Source organism: Echiichthys vipera (assembly GCF_963691815.1).
Source record: "Echiichthys vipera genome assembly, chromosome: 8".
Classification (NCBI taxonomy): domain Eukaryota; kingdom Metazoa; phylum Chordata; class Actinopteri; order Perciformes; family Trachinidae; genus Echiichthys; species Echiichthys vipera.
Genome location: NC_139833.1, coordinates 29,814,203 through 29,832,522, shown reverse-complemented (window position 1 = coordinate 29,832,522; position 18,320 = coordinate 29,814,203). Strand labels below are relative to the sequence as shown.

Genomic DNA, 18,320 nt, shown 5'->3' with positions numbered 1-18,320 from the left:
ATAGTGCCGCTGTCATACAGTCTAGTGACGGTATACCCAGGTCATTTTAAGGATTCGGCTTATTCTGAGTCACTCACTAATATGATCTGGGTTGTGGGAGTCACTTGAGTCAAATTCATCCCATCGCTAATGAAACTTGTTCCTTCGATGTAATTTACAGTGAATGCAGCCACTCACTTAAGCGAGTGCATGACCAAATCTTCTCTCGCAGGATTCGCCATGTACCCGGATGTATCCTCATCCGCAATCTCAGACTGTTTCAGTTGACGTTCGATGATACAACTGCAAGTTATATTACATTTGGCAGATTATTCAAACTGCATCTTGGAGAAAAAAGTGAGTAGATGCAGTTTGAGCGCCAGGTTTTTTGCAGTGTTTATGAATTTCTGGGCACAACCTTTTATACGATTTCCTATGACCTGATAATGAGAATACGTTGAGCTACACTGAGCCGCGCCCGAGATAGACCTTCTCTGGAGTAGGGCGAAAGCGTTCCCAACCCCGTGCCTCCAAGTGGGCTGTAGTGACGTTTTGCTGACACAGGTTGCACCTGTGATGACCATAGACTGTATGTGTCGGGGTCTGTTCTCAACTTGATCCAATCGTACTCGTCCACGGGAGTCTCCATCTTGTCAGACTTTGACTCCGCGTCATTTCCTCTCACCAAAAAAGGGCATGTATGTGACGTTGGGGGGAGGGGGAAGATACGTCCATCTGGGTGGCGTTAACCTCCGAGGAGAAGTGATGGCCAGTAGCTAGCTGTCACTCAAGAGACCACGCCCCTAATTATTCATAAACTTTAACATCCAATAAAATAAAAATTAGACTGGTCCAAAAAAATTCACCACCCTCAGTGTTGTCATGGAGATATGACCTAAACACACAGACAAGAATGTTTTTTGTGAACAAGCCCTAAAAAGGTTTAATTATGCTGTGAAAACGGCCTGTTTAACATGGGGGTCAATGAAAAAGTGCTCTATTGTGCAGACTGCTCCTAGTGGACACTCAGAGAACTGCAGTTTTTGGCACTTCCAGGAAGTTGCTGTGGTGGGGGCTTGGTGATGACCCCTTTCTCCCCCTCAAACAAGCGTAAGTTGGGAGACTTACAGCGTGCTCACACTATCCCTTTGGCCGCGGCCAAAACCGGTTTTTCAGCTAAAGTCTAGTACCTTTAAGTAGTGTGAGCGCACCCGCTCCGCGCTCAACTGGGGCCAGCTGGGCCGCCACGGCCCGCTTGAAAGAGGTGGGCTTTAGCGGAGCCGTTTGCACATGTACGAGCACGAGCGTGCGCACGTGTACGCGCACGAGCACGAGCACGAGCCCTACGGCAGTAGCGTTATGTCCGCCTGTTCGGACATGTAAATAGAAGGACGGACCATGCGCGGACATTTAACAACAACAACAATGGTGGTGAAAGGTTCACGTTGTGTTTACTGCAGATTTGGTCGGATGAAAATATTCAAAAACAGTCGACAAGACGCACAAAAACTCCGAGGTCTATGGAAAGATTTGTAAACAAAGCCACACACACGCGATCAATGCGTGTGACGTGTTACGGCTTGAAGGCGTATGGACAGCAAGAAGTATTGGCCGAGGCCCTGGTAGTGTGAGTACAAACGGGGCTGGGGCGCGGGGGGGAGAGGGAGGGGGGACAAGTACCCTAAAGTCCGGGTCTCGGTCCGGGAGGATAGTGTGAGCGCGTCCATAAAGCACAGGAAAGCTGAGAGAAAGTCTCTGCTCTCAGTACTTTTGTAGTGTCTAAGGGCGCGCTCACACTATCCTCCCGGACCGAGACCAGGACTTTAGGGTACTTGTCCCCCCCCCCCCCCCTCTCCCCCCCCGCGCCCCAGCCCCGTTTGTACTCACACGCTGAAAAACCGGTTTTGGCCGCGGCCAAAACCGGTTTTTCAGCTAAAGTCTAGTACCTTTAAGTAGTGTGAGCGCACCCGCTCCGCGCTCAACTGGGGCCAGCTGGCCCTCCACGGCCCGCTTGAAATAGGTGGGCTTTAGCGGAGCCGTTTGCACATGTACGAGCACGAGCGTGCGTACGCGCACGAGCACGAGCCCTACGGCAGTAGCGTTATGTCCGCCTGTTCGAACATAGTAAATAGAAGGACGGACCATGCGCGGACATTTAACAACAACAACAATGGCGCTGAAAGGTTCACGTTGGTGTGATGCGAGGGCGTGATCACACTGTCCTCCCGGACCACGACCCGGACTTTAGGGTACTTGTCCCCCCTCCCTCTCCCCCCCGCGCCCCAGCCCCGTTTGTACTCACACTACCTGGGCCTCGGCCAATACTTCTTGCTGTCCATACGCCTTCAAGCCGTAACACGTCACAGGCATTGGTCGCGTGTGTGTGGCTTTGTTTACAAATCTTTCCGTAGACCTCGGAGTTTTTGTGCGTCTTGTCGACTGTTTTTGAATATTTTCATCCGACCAAATCTGCAGTAAACACAACGTGAACCTTTCACCACCATTGTTGTTGTTGTTAAATGTCCGCGCATGGTCCGTCCTTCTATTTACATGTCCGAACAGGCGGACATAACGCTACTGCCGTAGGGCTCGTGCTCGTGCTCGCACACGTGCACACGCTCGTGCTCGTACATGTGCAAACGGCTCCGCTAAAGCCCACCTCTTTCAAGCGGGCCGTGGACGGCGCAGTTGTGCGCGGAGCGGGTGCACTCACATTGCTTAAAGGTACTAGGCTTTAGCTGAAAAAACTGAATCTCTGTGGTCTGAAGTTGAGTTTCTCTCCTGCATCCCTGGTTGAACTTTCAGCTTTCTGATATCTACTTTTAAATAAGAAAACAGTGGGAGACTGTGTTTTCCAGCAGTTCTTTGACCACTAGCGTAAGAGAGAATGCCTGTCGTAATATCCTACATATTTGTCACTTCAGGTATATTTTATGAAACTAAAAATATAAAGGACTAAAATACAGCCGGAATACACAGAGCTATAGAGCCACGGTCCTGAAAAGCCACTGAAGACACAACTTCAAGCAGGTGGCCCTGTTCTAATGGAAATGTGAATCCTTGCTGTGACAGGCTGACGGGCCAAGCCAAACCGAGCCGAGCCAGCACATGTGTATGGAAAAAAACGTCATTAGAGGCCTCATCATGTACCTGTCCATGTCTATATGCCCTCCTTTTGTAAAACTCTCTCGATGTCTTTGCAGTGGCCAGTTTAATAAAAAAAAAATCACTCGGTGTAATAGTTAGTTGAGCCTCATGTAATAGTCTGTGTTTAAATGTTCTCTGTTCATTGTAATAGTTGGCAGAAGCTTGTGTAATAGTTCGTGTTTTGTGTGTGAGCAGCCTCTCAGGTGACAGAGGCCCTGCATATGAAATGAGATGGTAATGGGGAGGAGGAGGGGAGCCTTATCACCACAGGGCCAAATTCCGACAGTGAATTGCGCAGTTGTAACAAAAGTAACAGAGCGTCCATTCAGCCTGCACTAATCCAGATGGGAAAGTCAAACAGCAGAAAGTCCACGGCACAAACTCATTTCATCACTTTATTAATTTAGATATTGCCTCCTCGCTCCTGTGGGGAGGAAAAAAAAGAGCCCCTCTGAAATGACCAACATCGGTGAGGCGTTTTGCTCTACATGGTTCCCCCACTTCGTCTCCTCCCGTTATCTGTTTAATTCATCCCGCCAATCTTGGCTGTCTTTACCCACTAAATTTCCCTTTGACACGCATGCCTTGCTTCGCATAATCCTCACTCCGGGGCAGAATTAAAAATGGAAAAAAGAGGAGGGAATAGGACAGGTGGCTGGAGAATCCTTGAAATAATGTTCAATGCCAGACCCAGAAATGATTTGACCAGATTCGAACTAGGGGGCTGATAGGGAAAGAGGTTCCCCCCCCCCCTTTATTTTTGGAATCAAGGGGTAGGAAAAGGGTGACAGGTGAAAAATGTGCAGAGACTGAGAAGTCCCTGAAGAGCCAGGGCGAAGAGTGAATTCTAAATTGTGGTGCTAGAATGACTTCGGGGGGAAACTATGGCAAGGAAGATGAAAATGTCAAAATGTCACTCTCCGGAGGTCTGATTTAAAAAGTTTCCTCTGTCTACTGGAGACTGAAAATTAGAACAGTAAACGTATATCTTTCCTCCTCCTGCATGTATCTATTGTTGACATGTAGGGACTGAATATGACAGTGCTATCTTTACACAGCCATTTGTAGCAGTTGAATAACCATTCTCTGCTGTTTGTATCAGTTTTATCTGACCGATCAGTGCAGACATGCTTTGCTGGAGCAGAGCTTGGTAGTTCTAGCTATAGCTCTTTAGCTAGCAACGTGTCATATCAACAACAGGTGAAATTGGTTATTTTAAAGCCAAAAGTGCATGACATAGGTGTGATATGATCAGTATAATGTCGGTGAACCAGCACTGAAGCCGACCTGTTCTTAAATGCAATAGGCTATATACTCTACTACTGGCTTGTGTTGTTACTAGGGGTGTGACAAGACACTCAGCTCACAAGAGGAGATGATACAGGCTACAGGATACACCATAGTGGGTTCACGAGAACAAGATTTTACACTTTTTATATTTTACTAGTTATTTTTTTATTCAAGAGCGTGGTCTTTCAGTTTGAGCGCATGATTTACTGATTTCACATTCAGATCCGTCATTCTTTCCTTAAAACTCTGCCCTCACACTCATAAAGCTCCTTCTTGTGCTCAAACAGTGTCTTCTTGCACATTTATTCTGCCTCTGCTCAAACTGTTTGCTTGTGTACGTATGTTTTGTTGCTCACACTTAGATATGTTGTGGCTCTCACAGATTCCCTGCTCCTAGCTTCAGCTCTTCTCCTCACACTCACACTGCTTCTGTGCACTCTCCAGTTGTCTGCCTGTGGATTTCTGCTGTGCTCTTGGATTTTTGTGTGACAACCCTGTCAAAAATCCTCAACCAATAGGATTCCAGGTGTAGTGTTGAATGAAATTATCTGAAACAACTCGTCACCTAGATCTCATCTTAGAAAACAACCAAACGTAGCTTATTTATCAAGTGGGCTATGTGACTGACTGACTTTAAATTTTACTTTGAATCAGCTATATTGACCTCAGCAGTCATTTCCCTATTACGCTACACATTAGGGAGCTGTAATGCAGGGGTCAATATATTTGTAGCTTTTGAGAAACACCCTCGATAATTAAATAATGTGCACACTTATACAATCATATCCGCCACAGTAGATATGAAATGCGGCTTGAAAATCATCGGTAAGATGTTTGTGAATCTAACGAGAGAGCACAGCTGCTGCTGTTAGAGAAACAGAAGAGGGAAACCAATAGGCGTAACACTGGCTCCCACTGATGACAGCACCCGGGACAGCTGCAAGCGCCTGGCGGCGTGTTTCCTCATCCAGCCAGTTTGACCGACTCCGACTTTAAACTTCGCTTTGAATTAAATTTTTCACTAACACCTCCAAATCTCAACCTCATAGTGGTAATAAAGGAAAGATCCTGGGGATCAGGTGTCGTTTTATAGGCTGGATAATTGAATAAAGTAATTGGTAAAATAGTCAACAAATAATCTAATGATAAAATAAGCATTATTTGCATTGCTGTAGGAAATCTGATGATATTTTATAAAGGTGAGCCATACTTAATATCAGTTATTGAAATGTACTGTACGACTGAATATAGCAGAGAAAAACTGATAGGACACAGGCATTCTGCCGTAAGTCTGATCCAGATCAGGAGTAAGCCTAAGACAGGGACGAGTGTTTCCCAGTGCAGGGGGGCTGATCTACAGTGTGTTGGCTGCATGTAGGGGCAGGCTGAGTAGCATGGCGATGGCGGCAGCAGGCGCACGGCACTATTGATTGGGCTCCACAGGCTGAGACCAGCCAATTCAGAGCACCAGTGAGCTGAGACCGATTGGGCCTCCTGAGTTACAAAATCCCACAGCTCTTCTTCTCTCATCTGCCAAAAAAAAGAATATTTCTCATTCCCAGGCAAATGTTTTCAAAGTGAAAGTTTGAGTTTTTGGGTGAGAGAAAGTGTACGACTTCGTCTGAGTCACTGTTATGTGATCATAGAATCATCCTTTTTGTACTAGAGCCATTTAGAACTTTAGCATGTTATTGAGCAGCACAATCTAAGTTTTACTTGATTGTATGTTTATAGATCGAGGTACTTGAAATAGGTCAAATAAAGCCAGAAATCTTGGGGCTATTATGGATTCTGATTTACATTTCGACAGTCACATCAAATCAGTAACAAAATCGGCCTACTATCACCTTAAAAATGTAACAAGACTTAGAGGGCTCATGTCAGCTCAAGACTTAGAAAAACTTGTCCATGCCTTTATAACCAGTAGGCTAGACTACTGTAACGGTCTCCTTGCAGGTCTTCCCAAAAAAACTGTCAGGCAGTTACAGCTTGTTCAGAACGCTGCTGCTAGAGTTGAACAAAGACCAAAACATGTGAGCACATTACACCAATTCTTAACTCATTACACTGGCTTCCTGTACGTCAGAGAATTGATTTCAAAATCCTCCTGCTCACATATAAATCACTACATGGTCTAGGGCCGAGGTATATCACTGATATGCTCCCACTACATAAGCCTTCTAGATCACTAAGATCCTCTGAGGCCAATCTGTTAGTGGTTCGCAGAGTAAACTCAAATCAAGGGAAAGCAACTTTAAGTCATTATGCAACAAACAGCTGGAATAAACTTCCTGAAGATGTGAGACTTTCACCCACTCTGACCACTTTTAAAACTAGACTGAAAACTTTTATGTTCACCTTAGCTTTCTGATAAATCTTTGCACTTTTAACGTCCGCACTGTTTTTATTATTGTCTATGTTTTTATTCTCTTTGTCTTTCTGTAATGCATTTTAATTCATGACATGTTGTGCTGTGAAGCACTTTGAGTCTGCCTTGTGTATGAAAAGTGCGTTACAAATAAAGTTGCCTTGCCTTGCCTTGCCTTGAAAGACTACTGGAAAACCTATGATAGAAACTGATCAAATGACCAGTGTCATTTGAAAGAATTTGCTTGTAGTGATGAAGCTTTGCAGTCTCCCCTAGCCCTTCGGTGCCTTTTTAGCATCTTTTAACCATGGACTGTATAAAAACCGTTCTCTCAACTTGATCCAAACGTACTCGTCTTTGGGAGTCGCCATCTTGTCAGACTTTGACTAATTTCCTCTTATCAAAAGAGGGCATGTATGTCACATAGGGGGAAGGACATATGTCCATCTGGCTGATGTATACCTCCGAAGTGAAGTGAGGGCCAAAAGCTAGCTGTCACTCAATAGGCCACGCCCCCAATTATTCATAAACTTTAACCTCCAATAAAATAAAAACTAGCTATTCAGCCTCCTCAGTGTTGTCATGGAGATATGACCTAAACATACAGACTAGAATGTTTTTTTGTACCAGGCCTTAAATAGGTTTAATTATGCTGTGAAAACGACCTGTTTAACATAGGTCAATAAGCGTGTTTCCATTAGCCCTATAGAGTGGCCTCCCGGAAAGTTTCAGGCCACGCCCCCTCAAATGGCCGTTCACCCGCCGTGTTTCCATTACAAAAAAAGGCCCAGAGGGATTTACGAGACTCAGAGGTGACGTATCACTCTGAATGGGTTTAGATTGCCGGTGATCAGTTGATCAGCTGATCAGTGATACAGCGGAGCGCCGCTCTAAAGTGAGAAATGCAGAATAGTTGTTGTTTGATTTAAGGTGGCCCGTATGATTCACAACGTCAACTTATGTTCAAGTAACATGAACAAAAACACTCCACCTTAAGGATTTGTGTGTGTGTGTGTGTGTGTGTGTGTGTGTGTGTGTGTGTGTGTGTGTGTGTGTGTGTGTGTGTGTGTGTGTGTGTGTGTGTGTGTGTGTGTGTGTGTGTGTGTGTGTGTGTGTGTGTGTGTGTGTGTGTGTGTGTGTGTGTGTGTGTGTGTGTGTGTGTGTGTGTGTGTGTGTGTGTGTGTGTGTGTGTGTCAAACAAGTTGTGAATTTGTTGTAATGTAACATTAAAACAGGAGATGACTTACTTTGTGCTCAAAGTGATGCTCAGAGCTCCAAGATGCTTGTAGCAGAGTCACGTGACTAATTCTAGCATAACTTTGCTTTTTTCATTGATTGTTGCATTAAATCTTACCCAAATACAAAAGCAATATTTTCTGATTCGCTATTGTGTACCCCCCCCTTTTTTTTTGATTGGCTGGCCGCTGGTAAGTGGCAGTTCGACTGATCTCCAGGGGAGATGCGCTTGATTCCTGCTGGTTGCTTAGTGAGAGCGGCACTGCTGCGCCACTGCCAGAGACAGTTTGGGCGCTGCAGCATATTATAAATTGACCAAAGACTGAAAAGAGTGACTGTTGCTCAATGCGTGAGAGCCCTGTACTTAACATTACTTTGCCACAAATAAACAAAGCTAAAAATATAAATGTTTTACACAGAAAAGAGCTTATAGTGGAGTTGGGTGGCCAAAATTGGACTTACTTATTGATGGCTACTCTATGTCTGTACCATACAGGTACTTCTGCAGGTACCAGGGGCTATGTGGATAGGTTGTACAGTAGGTACATTTATTTGAAAAAATAAAAATTATGATTTGACCAATATCCACATATTAAGTAGTCAAGTGTAATGGAAAGATTGTTTTAAAACTAGCTAGCTAGCAAGCAAGCAAGCACAGAATTTAGCTAGAACTAATGAATAACTGGTAGAAATAAAAAGCTAAAAGTAGCCTAATGACTAAACATGATTTACTAAAAGTAAGTCAGAAAGAAAAATAGATAGCGAAGAGTAGGCCCTATCCAGTAGGTTTGAAATAGTTAGCTAAAAGTAACATTAATGGATAAATGGTTGAAAGAGTTAGCTAAAAGAAACATTAATGGATAAATGGTTGAAATAGTTAGCTAAAAGTAACATTAATGGATAAATGGTTGAAAGAGTTAGCTAAAAGAAACATTAATGGATAAATGATTGAAAGAGTTAGCTAAAAGAATCATTAATGGATAAATGGTTGAAATAGTTAGCTAAAAGTAACATTAATGGATTAATGGTTGAAATAGTTAGCTTAAAGGATAAATGGCTGATACATTCAGCTTTACTCCATTTCCAAGGCTGACCAAACCAACCATATTATTGAATATAGATTTGGAATCGATGACAGGGTATGTGAGTTGATCCAGCTGTGGGGGTACCTCGGACCAAAAAGGATGGGAACCCCTAAGCTAGAACACCTTTATAATGTTTTAATGTGTCAGTGTGTTTTCAGAGTATTCTTTTGCCCAAATGTGGCCAAAAATCAATGAATGCAGCTTTAAGAACCAGTATGGTTTAACTGTTAGACCATGATACTTTGTTTTGTCTTCTGCTAATGTTTTATGGGTGTGAATGTTTGTGTGTTTGTTCAGGTATGGTAAGCTGTTGCCCTCACTCCAAGTCAGGCAGTTTTCAGCAGCTACAGGACTGAACCGCATGCTTATAATCCTTGGGGTGATTGAACCAACTATTAAAGGAGAAAATGTCTCAGAGGAGGTCATCCAGCGCCAGGTCAGGCTAAAACACACACACACACACACACACACACACACACACACACACACACACACACACACACACACACACACACACACACACACACACACACACACACACACACACACACACACACACACACACACACACACACACACACACACACACACACACTACAATGAAGTATGCCCCAAAGACTGTGACATCGATTTTTTTTTTTAATTCATCTGTTTTAAAAAATGTTTTGTGTTGTGTTACTCTGAAAGTGGGGTCTAGACCATGGGTGATTTAGAGGTCATTAAGGGATAAGTATAACAAATCACCAGGGTGGAAAGGTGCTATCATACCATAGATGTCGAAAATTTCTATATTCTGGAGACGAGACTTTTGCTCAGACAACTTCTGTGCTTTTGTTAACCTAATTAAGAATATAATGGAAAAAGAGGCCTTTTCAAGGAACTCCTCCCATCTTTCCTATTCAGCCACAGGATGGTGCTAGTGTAAGAATAATCATGTCTCCTCTTCAGCAGATACGAGTGGATGATGATTGCAGAGGCATTTGTCTCGGTATCGTCAAAGAGACTGTGAATTTGGCATGATATGATGCCAACGTCATTTTAAAAATAAATGGAAATTGAACCTGTTCCTGGAGCTGACATGACGATGCAGTTGCACTGTATCTTCCGATGCCTGCTATATTGTAAAATCAGCCTTCTGACAGGTCACGCAGTGAGTGAGGAAAAGGCTGTTAATATAAACTACAAGCTTTTTTCTGTGTATTGCAGATGATGTTTCTCTACAGGAGAGGGTTTTATGTTCTTCAGATCCGCTATGACACACACACACACACACACACACACACACACACACACACACACACACACACACACACACACACACACACACACACACACACACACACACACACACACACACACACGTGACATTTCTTCATGTCATAAAGTCCTGTAGTCATTTTTTCTTGTTATAGAATACATCTTAGGCGGAGACCTAGTAATTGATTTTGGTGATGAACAAAAACCAATATCTTTGGTAACAGGGGACGATGCTCTGTATAGATTGACGCTGTATTATAACAGGGAGCAAACATTCATGTTGGGTGCATTAGGGACATGGAGAAAGAGAGATTATTCTGGGAAAAAGCTAATTGAGTAGCTGTTTTATTGCATTTAGACCATCCGGTCCTACTTCAGAATCTTTTTTTCTTTAGTTTGTAGAAACAACTTGGGTGACCCTCTGTGAACACTTAGTGACAATTTTATAAATTGCATTCATTCAGCATTACATTTTAACTGCGGCTGTCTAATGTGATGATGCCTGCCTGGGGATGAACAGTTTGTCAAGACGCCTTGTTCTCTGCTGCCAGCCACCCACGATTTGATGGCAGTAGTGATGAGGGACCTATTTCAGCTTTCAGTATTACAGTTGTTGCCAAGGAGATAAGGACATCATTGTGCTTGAATTCTCCAAGGACAGAGAAAGGTTTTGTAGACAGGCTAGTGAAGGTTATAACATGCACACACACTCACAAGCTCGCCGGACTCAATAGAGCATGCAGTCCATTTCTCAAGGGCATGTTCTGTAACCACTGCTTAATTGAACTGGATCGGAAATAATTTGCTGCTGTGTTAACCTGTTAATGCCACCAAAGCTGTCATACAAGGCTTACTAAAGAGATATTTTATTGGGATGCTCAAATAATTATGCATTGAAGAAGTTATTGTCTGAACTTGTTCTTCGGTATGTATATAGATGTAAGTTGCCTTGTAGCTTAACTTAGAACCTTTCATATCTTTGCCATCTTAGGTCAATGTGTTAAAAAATATATATTGTGCACTGAAAAATAATGCTACAACATTCAACATGTGCATGAAGTTATTTTAAGTGTAGTCTCTGATGCTCTGACTTGTTTGTATTTATTTGAACCAATCACATCGTCTTGGGTGGAGCTAAGCGGATGGCAACAGATAGGCTAGCGGAGATAGTGGAAGGGCACGCTAGATGACAGGCTTTATCCCAGCATCTGGTGGCCCAGACAATTTTAAGAAGGATTGTTTTGACCCCGGATAACAGCGCTGCTAGACTACCCTACGATTAAATTCGCCAAATATAGTAAGCTACAGTAGCTGTATGGGTACTCAAATCATCTAATTGTAAGTTAGCAAGCTAGCTATCTAGCACATCCTGTGGTCTTTCCACCTTACTTCCCTGTCCACTGGGACACTTCATTGGGAGGCAAGCAGACAGCAGCTCTGGAGACAGACCTTCAGTTAGCCGCTGTAGCTACTCAAATTCAGCCAGGTCAAACCCCAGCCCTGGGAGGTCGCAGTGTGCTGGTGGCCAACAACAGAAAGTTTTCTGATACGGCAGGAAGTTATGGCAGTCCAGGATTAGACCCTCTGCACTGCTGGATTGAAGTTACTTCAGCATCTAACTGAAGGTCTGTGTCCCTCCCATATAAGCCTATGTACACTGCAGATCACAATTAGACAACAACGTAATAAAACTTGATTTATTCTGAAATATTGTTATTGTTCAGATTTTGATAAATCATCCACTGTGGCTATACCACTGCTGAACTAGCACGCAACAAAAAGAACAAAAACCTGTAGAGGCCACAGCTTTGAATGACTTCAGCACATCTGCACCCACAGGACATCAGTAGTTTCTCACACTGCTCTGCTTTGATCTTGGTCCATTCTGACTCAGTCTCTTCCACAGTTCAGTAACTGGAGTGGGTTTCTTACACATTACTTTGTCACCAAGGATTTTCCAGAGATTCTCTATGGGGTTTAGATCTGGACTTTTAAAAATAAGAAAATGTTTTAACCAAATTTAACTATTTTAATTTCTTTAGACATAGTCATTCCCAGTCCAACACCACACATAATGTTTCCCATCCGGCCCAAATAAATTGAACTTAGCAATGTCATTTCATGGTTTGTGGGATGTTTTCTGCAGCAGGAGTTGGGCCTCTTGTACAGCTACATGGCAGGGTGAATGCAAATGTTTGTGAACTTCCTTCAGCAACATGCAATACCTTCACTGTTACTGTTTCCCAATCATCTGCAATTTTCATGTAAGACAATGTCCCCTGTCACACTGAAAAACAGGTGAAGCAGTTCAGTGAAGCTAAGAATATTGACGCAATGAAATGGAGTCCAGATCTAAACCCCATAGAGAATCTCTGGAAAATCCTTGGTGACAAGGTAATGTCTAAGAAACCCACTCCAGTTAGTGAACTGTGGAAGAGACTGAGTCAGAATGGACCAAGATCAAACCAGAGCAGTGTGAGAAACTAGTGATGTCCTGTGGGTGCAGATGTGCTGAAGTCATTCAAAGCTGTGGCCTCTACACTTCCTGTTCATTTTTTAATCCTACAGAAGAAAACATTGTTGAAATATTCTCTTCTGACACAGTGAACACTGTTCTCTCATTTTGATCACTGTTTTTTTCACTAAATAAAGGTTTTTGTTGAAGTGCCTTGGTTATTTAAAAAACATGCTAGTACAGCAGTGGTATAACCGCAGAGGAAATTCTCTCAACTACTGAACAATAAAAAAGAGCAGTATTTCAGAATGAATCAAATATTAATACTTTGCTTTCTAATTTTGAGCTCCAGTGTATATGCCATGTGTATCGGCTTTCTTTCTTTTTTCTTGCCTCTGAAAGTAATGTAAGTAGGGTGTTGTAAGCCTCTAGGTGTATGACACAAAATAATTTTCAGATTTTGTGACTGATTTATTTTCTCTATCGCTCCCTTATAGAAATACCTATTGAGTAACCCCGCACACCAGAGCAGTGCTGTGGATGAGCATTACTTTTTGAATGAAAGCGCAGCTCAAGTAAGGTATGGTAACACTTTTTATCATTATTTTCTTGATGGGTTTGCAATTTTCTTAATGTGGGAGTCAAAGTTTACCTTGAAATATGAAACATTAGTATTTAAATGTTTGTGCTTTTATAGGGATATTACAAAGTTTAAGCCGCTCTCCAGCAGGACATCGGTGAGTGTGATCACTGGGGATTCATTTGACCAGCAAATACCAGAACATTTAAACCAGGTGAGAAAGTTTACTGTAGCTGCACAGCTCCATGATGTATCAACAAGACAGTACTGTAGTCATGGTTGTCTAAAATCTATAATAAATCATTTTCTCCCTGCACCAGATGGTAGCTAAGCTTCAAAAGAAGCTTCTAGAGGAATCCTACCCATCAGCCAATCACATTCACATAAAAGGAGCAGACCGGCGAATGATCTACAAGAAGCCATCTGCCATCAGCCAGCACCTGAGGAAGCTAGTCAAGCAACGACAAGCCAAACAGCAGAGCGAGTGACCCATGGCCAACATGTTACAATACCCCAAACATGGACAGAGTAATTACTGAATATGTTTTAAATATTCAATAAAATATAACTACGGTAAATAACTTTTTACCTTTCCCTGCAGCCATGTGTAAATATTGCCTTGTTAGGTTCATCAGGAATAAATCAATGTTTGAACATATTTTTGCATAGCTCTGCTTTATTGGAAGCTTCTAAATTGAAAATACCTGGAGGGTATTCAGTGTGATGAAATATTGGCTGTCTTAGATTCAGAAAATTTTATCTTTCAAGTTTTTATTTCACTCTCTTTACATGATTGGCCAGACACAAAAATTAATAAATTATTCCTTATCAATGTAAAGGCCACCCACGTCACTGCTCAACCTTCTTTTTTATCGCATTGAGTTCTGTCTTAATGTTCTGCCTTGTTCTAGCCAGAGGGAAAGGTACATTGAGTTCCCCCTCTCTGTTGCGTCGGCCTCAGTCATTTGTTACTTACATATAATTGAGTTACATCACACCCAGATGTAGACCTCTGTCTTTGGACTTGATTTAATTCATTTTATTTTTTAAGAACAGATGAGTCCGGCCTGCAAAGCTAATTTTGGGTTTTTGTAAATCCATCTTTATGTACTTTTGCATCTATTTTTAACTGTACTGAACTTATTTCTGTGGCAAACATGAACTGTTTTGATGAGTGCTGTATACAGTTGTGCGAAAGAGAGACCAGACAGCATTGGTTTATCCTGAGGATTTAAGTTTAATTATGACACCACATCAAAATAAAAATTTCCAACAGATCTGGAATTTAATTCCATCCATATACATGCATAGCAACAACGTTTTAAGAAACATTTTCTCCCATAATCAGGACATTGGAATGATCATTTTACATCAGTATCCCCACTGACCTCCCACCCATCTTGTTCATCAGCAATAAACTTAATTCTTGTACAACTTCTTTTTTTCCCTTTGGGGTTACAAATAATTATATGCACAGTCCCCATTTCATAATACTGCTTTCAGTAATGTTCCCTCATTTACAAAGTATTGCATTGAGAGCAAATTTCAAAAAGGGAGACCAAAGTGTATCATCAAACAGAAATACGAGTACTATACAAGAATGCTGCCATCCTCATGAAAACATCCACATCTGAGTTGAAGAAAAGAGACAGGGACAAACAGCCACATATGTATGCAAAGCCATGTGTATATGCCGAAATGTGAGATGCAGGGTTGTGCCTGGTTATCACCCCCAAATGGTGATTTTTTTTTTTTAAGGCAAACAAGTCATTAGTAGCAATCTGCAAGTGACATTTTGGGCATATACAGAAACTGGTACAGCAAATAAGAATACACAAGTGCCTCAGTAGCTATTTTTGTGTCTAAAATGCATCTCATTTTTGTATTGTCTATTTGTTTCATTGAGCCTACACTACAGTGTAAACAATATGTGTGCTACACAAGAATGACTATACAATAACATTACAAACAACTCTGATATAAATTTCATTTGGAATTTTAAATTAAGATAACTACTCCTATTAATACTGATTGTAAAATAAATTAATGTGAAGGTGGCACCAATATTATTCTTGATTCATTTTTCTTTTCTTTTTTAACCAATGGTTTTGCATTTTTAAGTCTTAAAACGATGAAAGAAGAAGCTTCTCTTGATTGTCCACAAGCAGCGTTTAGCACTGCGTGATGCACTATTCCAGACACAACAGTGTACCAAAACAAAGGAGGAAAAAAGGGGTAAAAGTTGGGGGGGAAGGGTGTGGGAGGGACAAGAATTATATGTCTTATTCTTCTCCACTTATTTTACATGCTCTGCAGCATGTGATGAACAGTAAAACTTCTTATGGGTAATAAAGTTTGACAGGTTGTTGAACTGGATATCACACAGGCGGCAGTACTTGCCACTTCCAGAGCCATTCACGCCTTTGTTGGCTGGGGGTGCCGCCTCCTCGTTTGGAGACTTGGAGGAAGGTGACATGTTCTCGTTGGAGTCGGCCTGGTTCTCAGTGGCCCACGTTGGTGAGGGATTGGGAGGTTGGCCGTCTGGCTGTGGCTGATTCTCCTGCTGAGGGGGAGCTGTGCCTGAACGCTCCTCGGGTTTGTGCCCCCCGTTGACTATGACCATGCCCCGGTTTTTGGGCAGTAGGGGAAGAGGCTCCTTGCCAGGGTGGGGGCAGCCATTAGCAGCAGGCTGCTGGGCCTGCTCTCTGGTTGTGCCTGTCTCTCCTCCTCCTCCTGTGCCTCCTCCCCCATTGATGCTCTGCTCCTGTTCGCTGGCCTCTCCTTGCATCACTGGTCCCCCAACCACATAATCGGTTGGCTTTATCCCAAAATATGGTGATATTTGCTCAGGACCTTTCACCTTCTTTATTGCTCCGGGATAAAGGCAGTGGGGCAGAAACATATTCTTGTTCTCGTCTTTTGATGGGATCAGCTGGGGCTCAGCAAAAGACTTGAGTCCCGGGACAGGCCCCAGGTGAGGGGGGAACATGCCTCCATTCTGCACCATTACCTTCCCATTGCCATTCTTCTCACATTTGCCTGGGCTCTTATCGTAGGTGTCATCAGGGTTGTTATTGCCTTCACTCTTCACATCTGGAAACATGGTCGGCTCCACGCTGCCGGTCTCATTGTGTTGTTGCTGTGGTTGGGGTTGTTGCTGTTGTTGAGCAGCAGCAGCAGTAGCGGCGGCTGTTGCAGGGCAAAAGTTCTGTTTGTGTGCCAGGTAGTTCTCCACTTTGTTAAAACTTATTTTGCACACTGCACATTCATGATAGTCCAACAGTCTTTTAGGGGAGCTACATGTCTTATCAGAGACTGGCGAACACTTTTTGCTGAGATCAATTGGAGCGTCCAGCTCCTGCTGCTCCACTGTATTGCATTTGGGAGCCAGAATAGGTTTAGTGACAGTCAGAGAGGCCTCCAGGTGCTTGGGTACCATACCAGGGAAGATGTCACAGCGTGGGTGGAAGCGTTCTGCTAGGCTCTCTACAGCTTCCTGGGATGTACAAGGGTTCATAGGAGGAATTCCGAGGAAACCTGGCTGACCCATAGGGGGCCTCTGGTGGTCCTGGTCAGGGAGACACATCTCATACATCTTCCTGCGTTTGCGGGCCCTAATGGTTCTCTGCATGGAGGGTACCTTGTTGCTGGACATGCGTTTCATGGGTGGGTCATGACGGGTGGCACAGTAGTACTGCTTGTGGACCATGTAGGTCTCATGACGGCTGAAGGTGATATTGCAGGCATCGCAGGTTGTCTTGTTTGGGTCATTGTCACTTTCCACCAAACCTGTACTGGGGCTTTTTCCCTCCATCTGCTTGCCATTCAGCCTCTCCTCAGCCCCCGTTGGGGTAGAGACCTTCTTCACCTGTCCTGTGAGATCCTTATCAGGCCCTTTCGCCCCAGCATTGATCATGTCCAACACATTGGCGTTCAGACAGGCAGACTGCATGAGGTGGTTGTCGCCCTCTGTAGGGTGGCAGCTGGTCAACATGCTAACAGAACTGTGACCACTGTTGGGGCTCACTGCCTCTGGAACCTTATCTGAGAGGGCGGAGAAGTCAGGGGACTTTGCCATGTGTTGCCAGCGGCTGTTACAGTAGTGCTTTTTGTGAACCAAATAGTTGTCCAGGTTACTGAAGGTGATATTGCATTCGAAACAGGTGGCCCCTTTGGGCATAAGAGGACTGTAGATGACAGGGGGGTAGCTGTTCCCTCCATGACGCAGCCTCCGGTGAACTAGCTCTGACATTTTAGCCAGAATCTCAGAAGCCTGCGGGACTACTGAAATGTCTTGGGAGAAAGCAAACTGAGACAAGAAGGGGCCCATGGGAAATGTAGGCATGTTATGCTGCACAGGGGAGGAGGCCAGCCGGGGGCTGGAGGGCTCAGACTTGATCCTAGTGTAAGAAAAACTGGCTTTGCTGCCTGGGTGGGTCTCTCCCTTCTGAACAGACAGCATAGGCTTCTTCTCAGCCTTGTCAGCCTCTCCGTCTGTGCTGGTCTCCTTGTTGAGGGCCCCTTTGGGACTTCCCAGTAGAGCATCCTTCCTGTTGGCCAGCTCAGCGCGGGCCTGCTGCTGCTGCTGGAGGCTTTCCTCAGGCCCCCTGGGGGAATGCTCGGTGCCGTCGCCTTCCCTGTGAAGTTTGCTGCCGTGCCCATGTAAGTCCTGATGCTGTAAGAGTTCCCTGTGGCTCTGGAAGCTGATATGGCAGTGATTGCATCTGAAGGCCGCCTGTGACAGGTGAGACATGATGTGATGCTGGAATGTAATAAGAGAATCTGCCGTGTAGTTACAGATTGTGCATTTCAAGCTGGTGCCAGGAGGGAGGCTCTCTTCCATTTTGACACCTGTGAAGGAGATAAAAGGGAGAAATGCTCAGAATCTCGCCTCCCACTTCTCCTTTAGAGGTAACTGTAGAA

The 18,320-nt window shown here is 43.7% G+C and overlaps 2 protein-coding genes across 2 annotated transcripts in view; one reads left to right on the top strand and one right to left on the bottom strand.

Moving 5' to 3' along the window:
* LOC310950635 (uncharacterized protein) overlaps nt 1-13,885 on the top strand; it is a gene marked incomplete at its 3' end in the record, with an annotated part of 34,044 nt that extends 20,159 nt beyond the window's left edge. The window contains exons 8-11 of the mRNA XM_083918539.1: nt 9,403-9,541; nt 13,315-13,397; nt 13,515-13,611; nt 13,718-13,885. Of these exons, the coding sequence (XP_083774665.1) occupies nt 9,403-9,541; nt 13,315-13,397; nt 13,515-13,611; nt 13,718-13,885 (487 nt within the window). The remainder of the gene's footprint in view (nt 1-9,402; nt 9,542-13,314; nt 13,398-13,514; nt 13,612-13,717) is intronic.
* Nucleotides 13,886-15,693: 1,808 nt separating this feature from the next.
* The window catches only part of zfpm2a (zinc finger protein, FOG family member 2a), a gene marked incomplete at its 3' end in the record, with an annotated part of 120,555 nt that continues 117,928 nt past the window's right edge, over nt 15,694-18,320 (bottom strand). The window contains exon 8 of the mRNA XM_083919084.1: nt 15,694-18,248. Within this exon, the coding sequence (XP_083775210.1) occupies nt 15,694-18,248 (2,555 nt within the window). The remainder of the gene's footprint in view (nt 18,249-18,320) is intronic.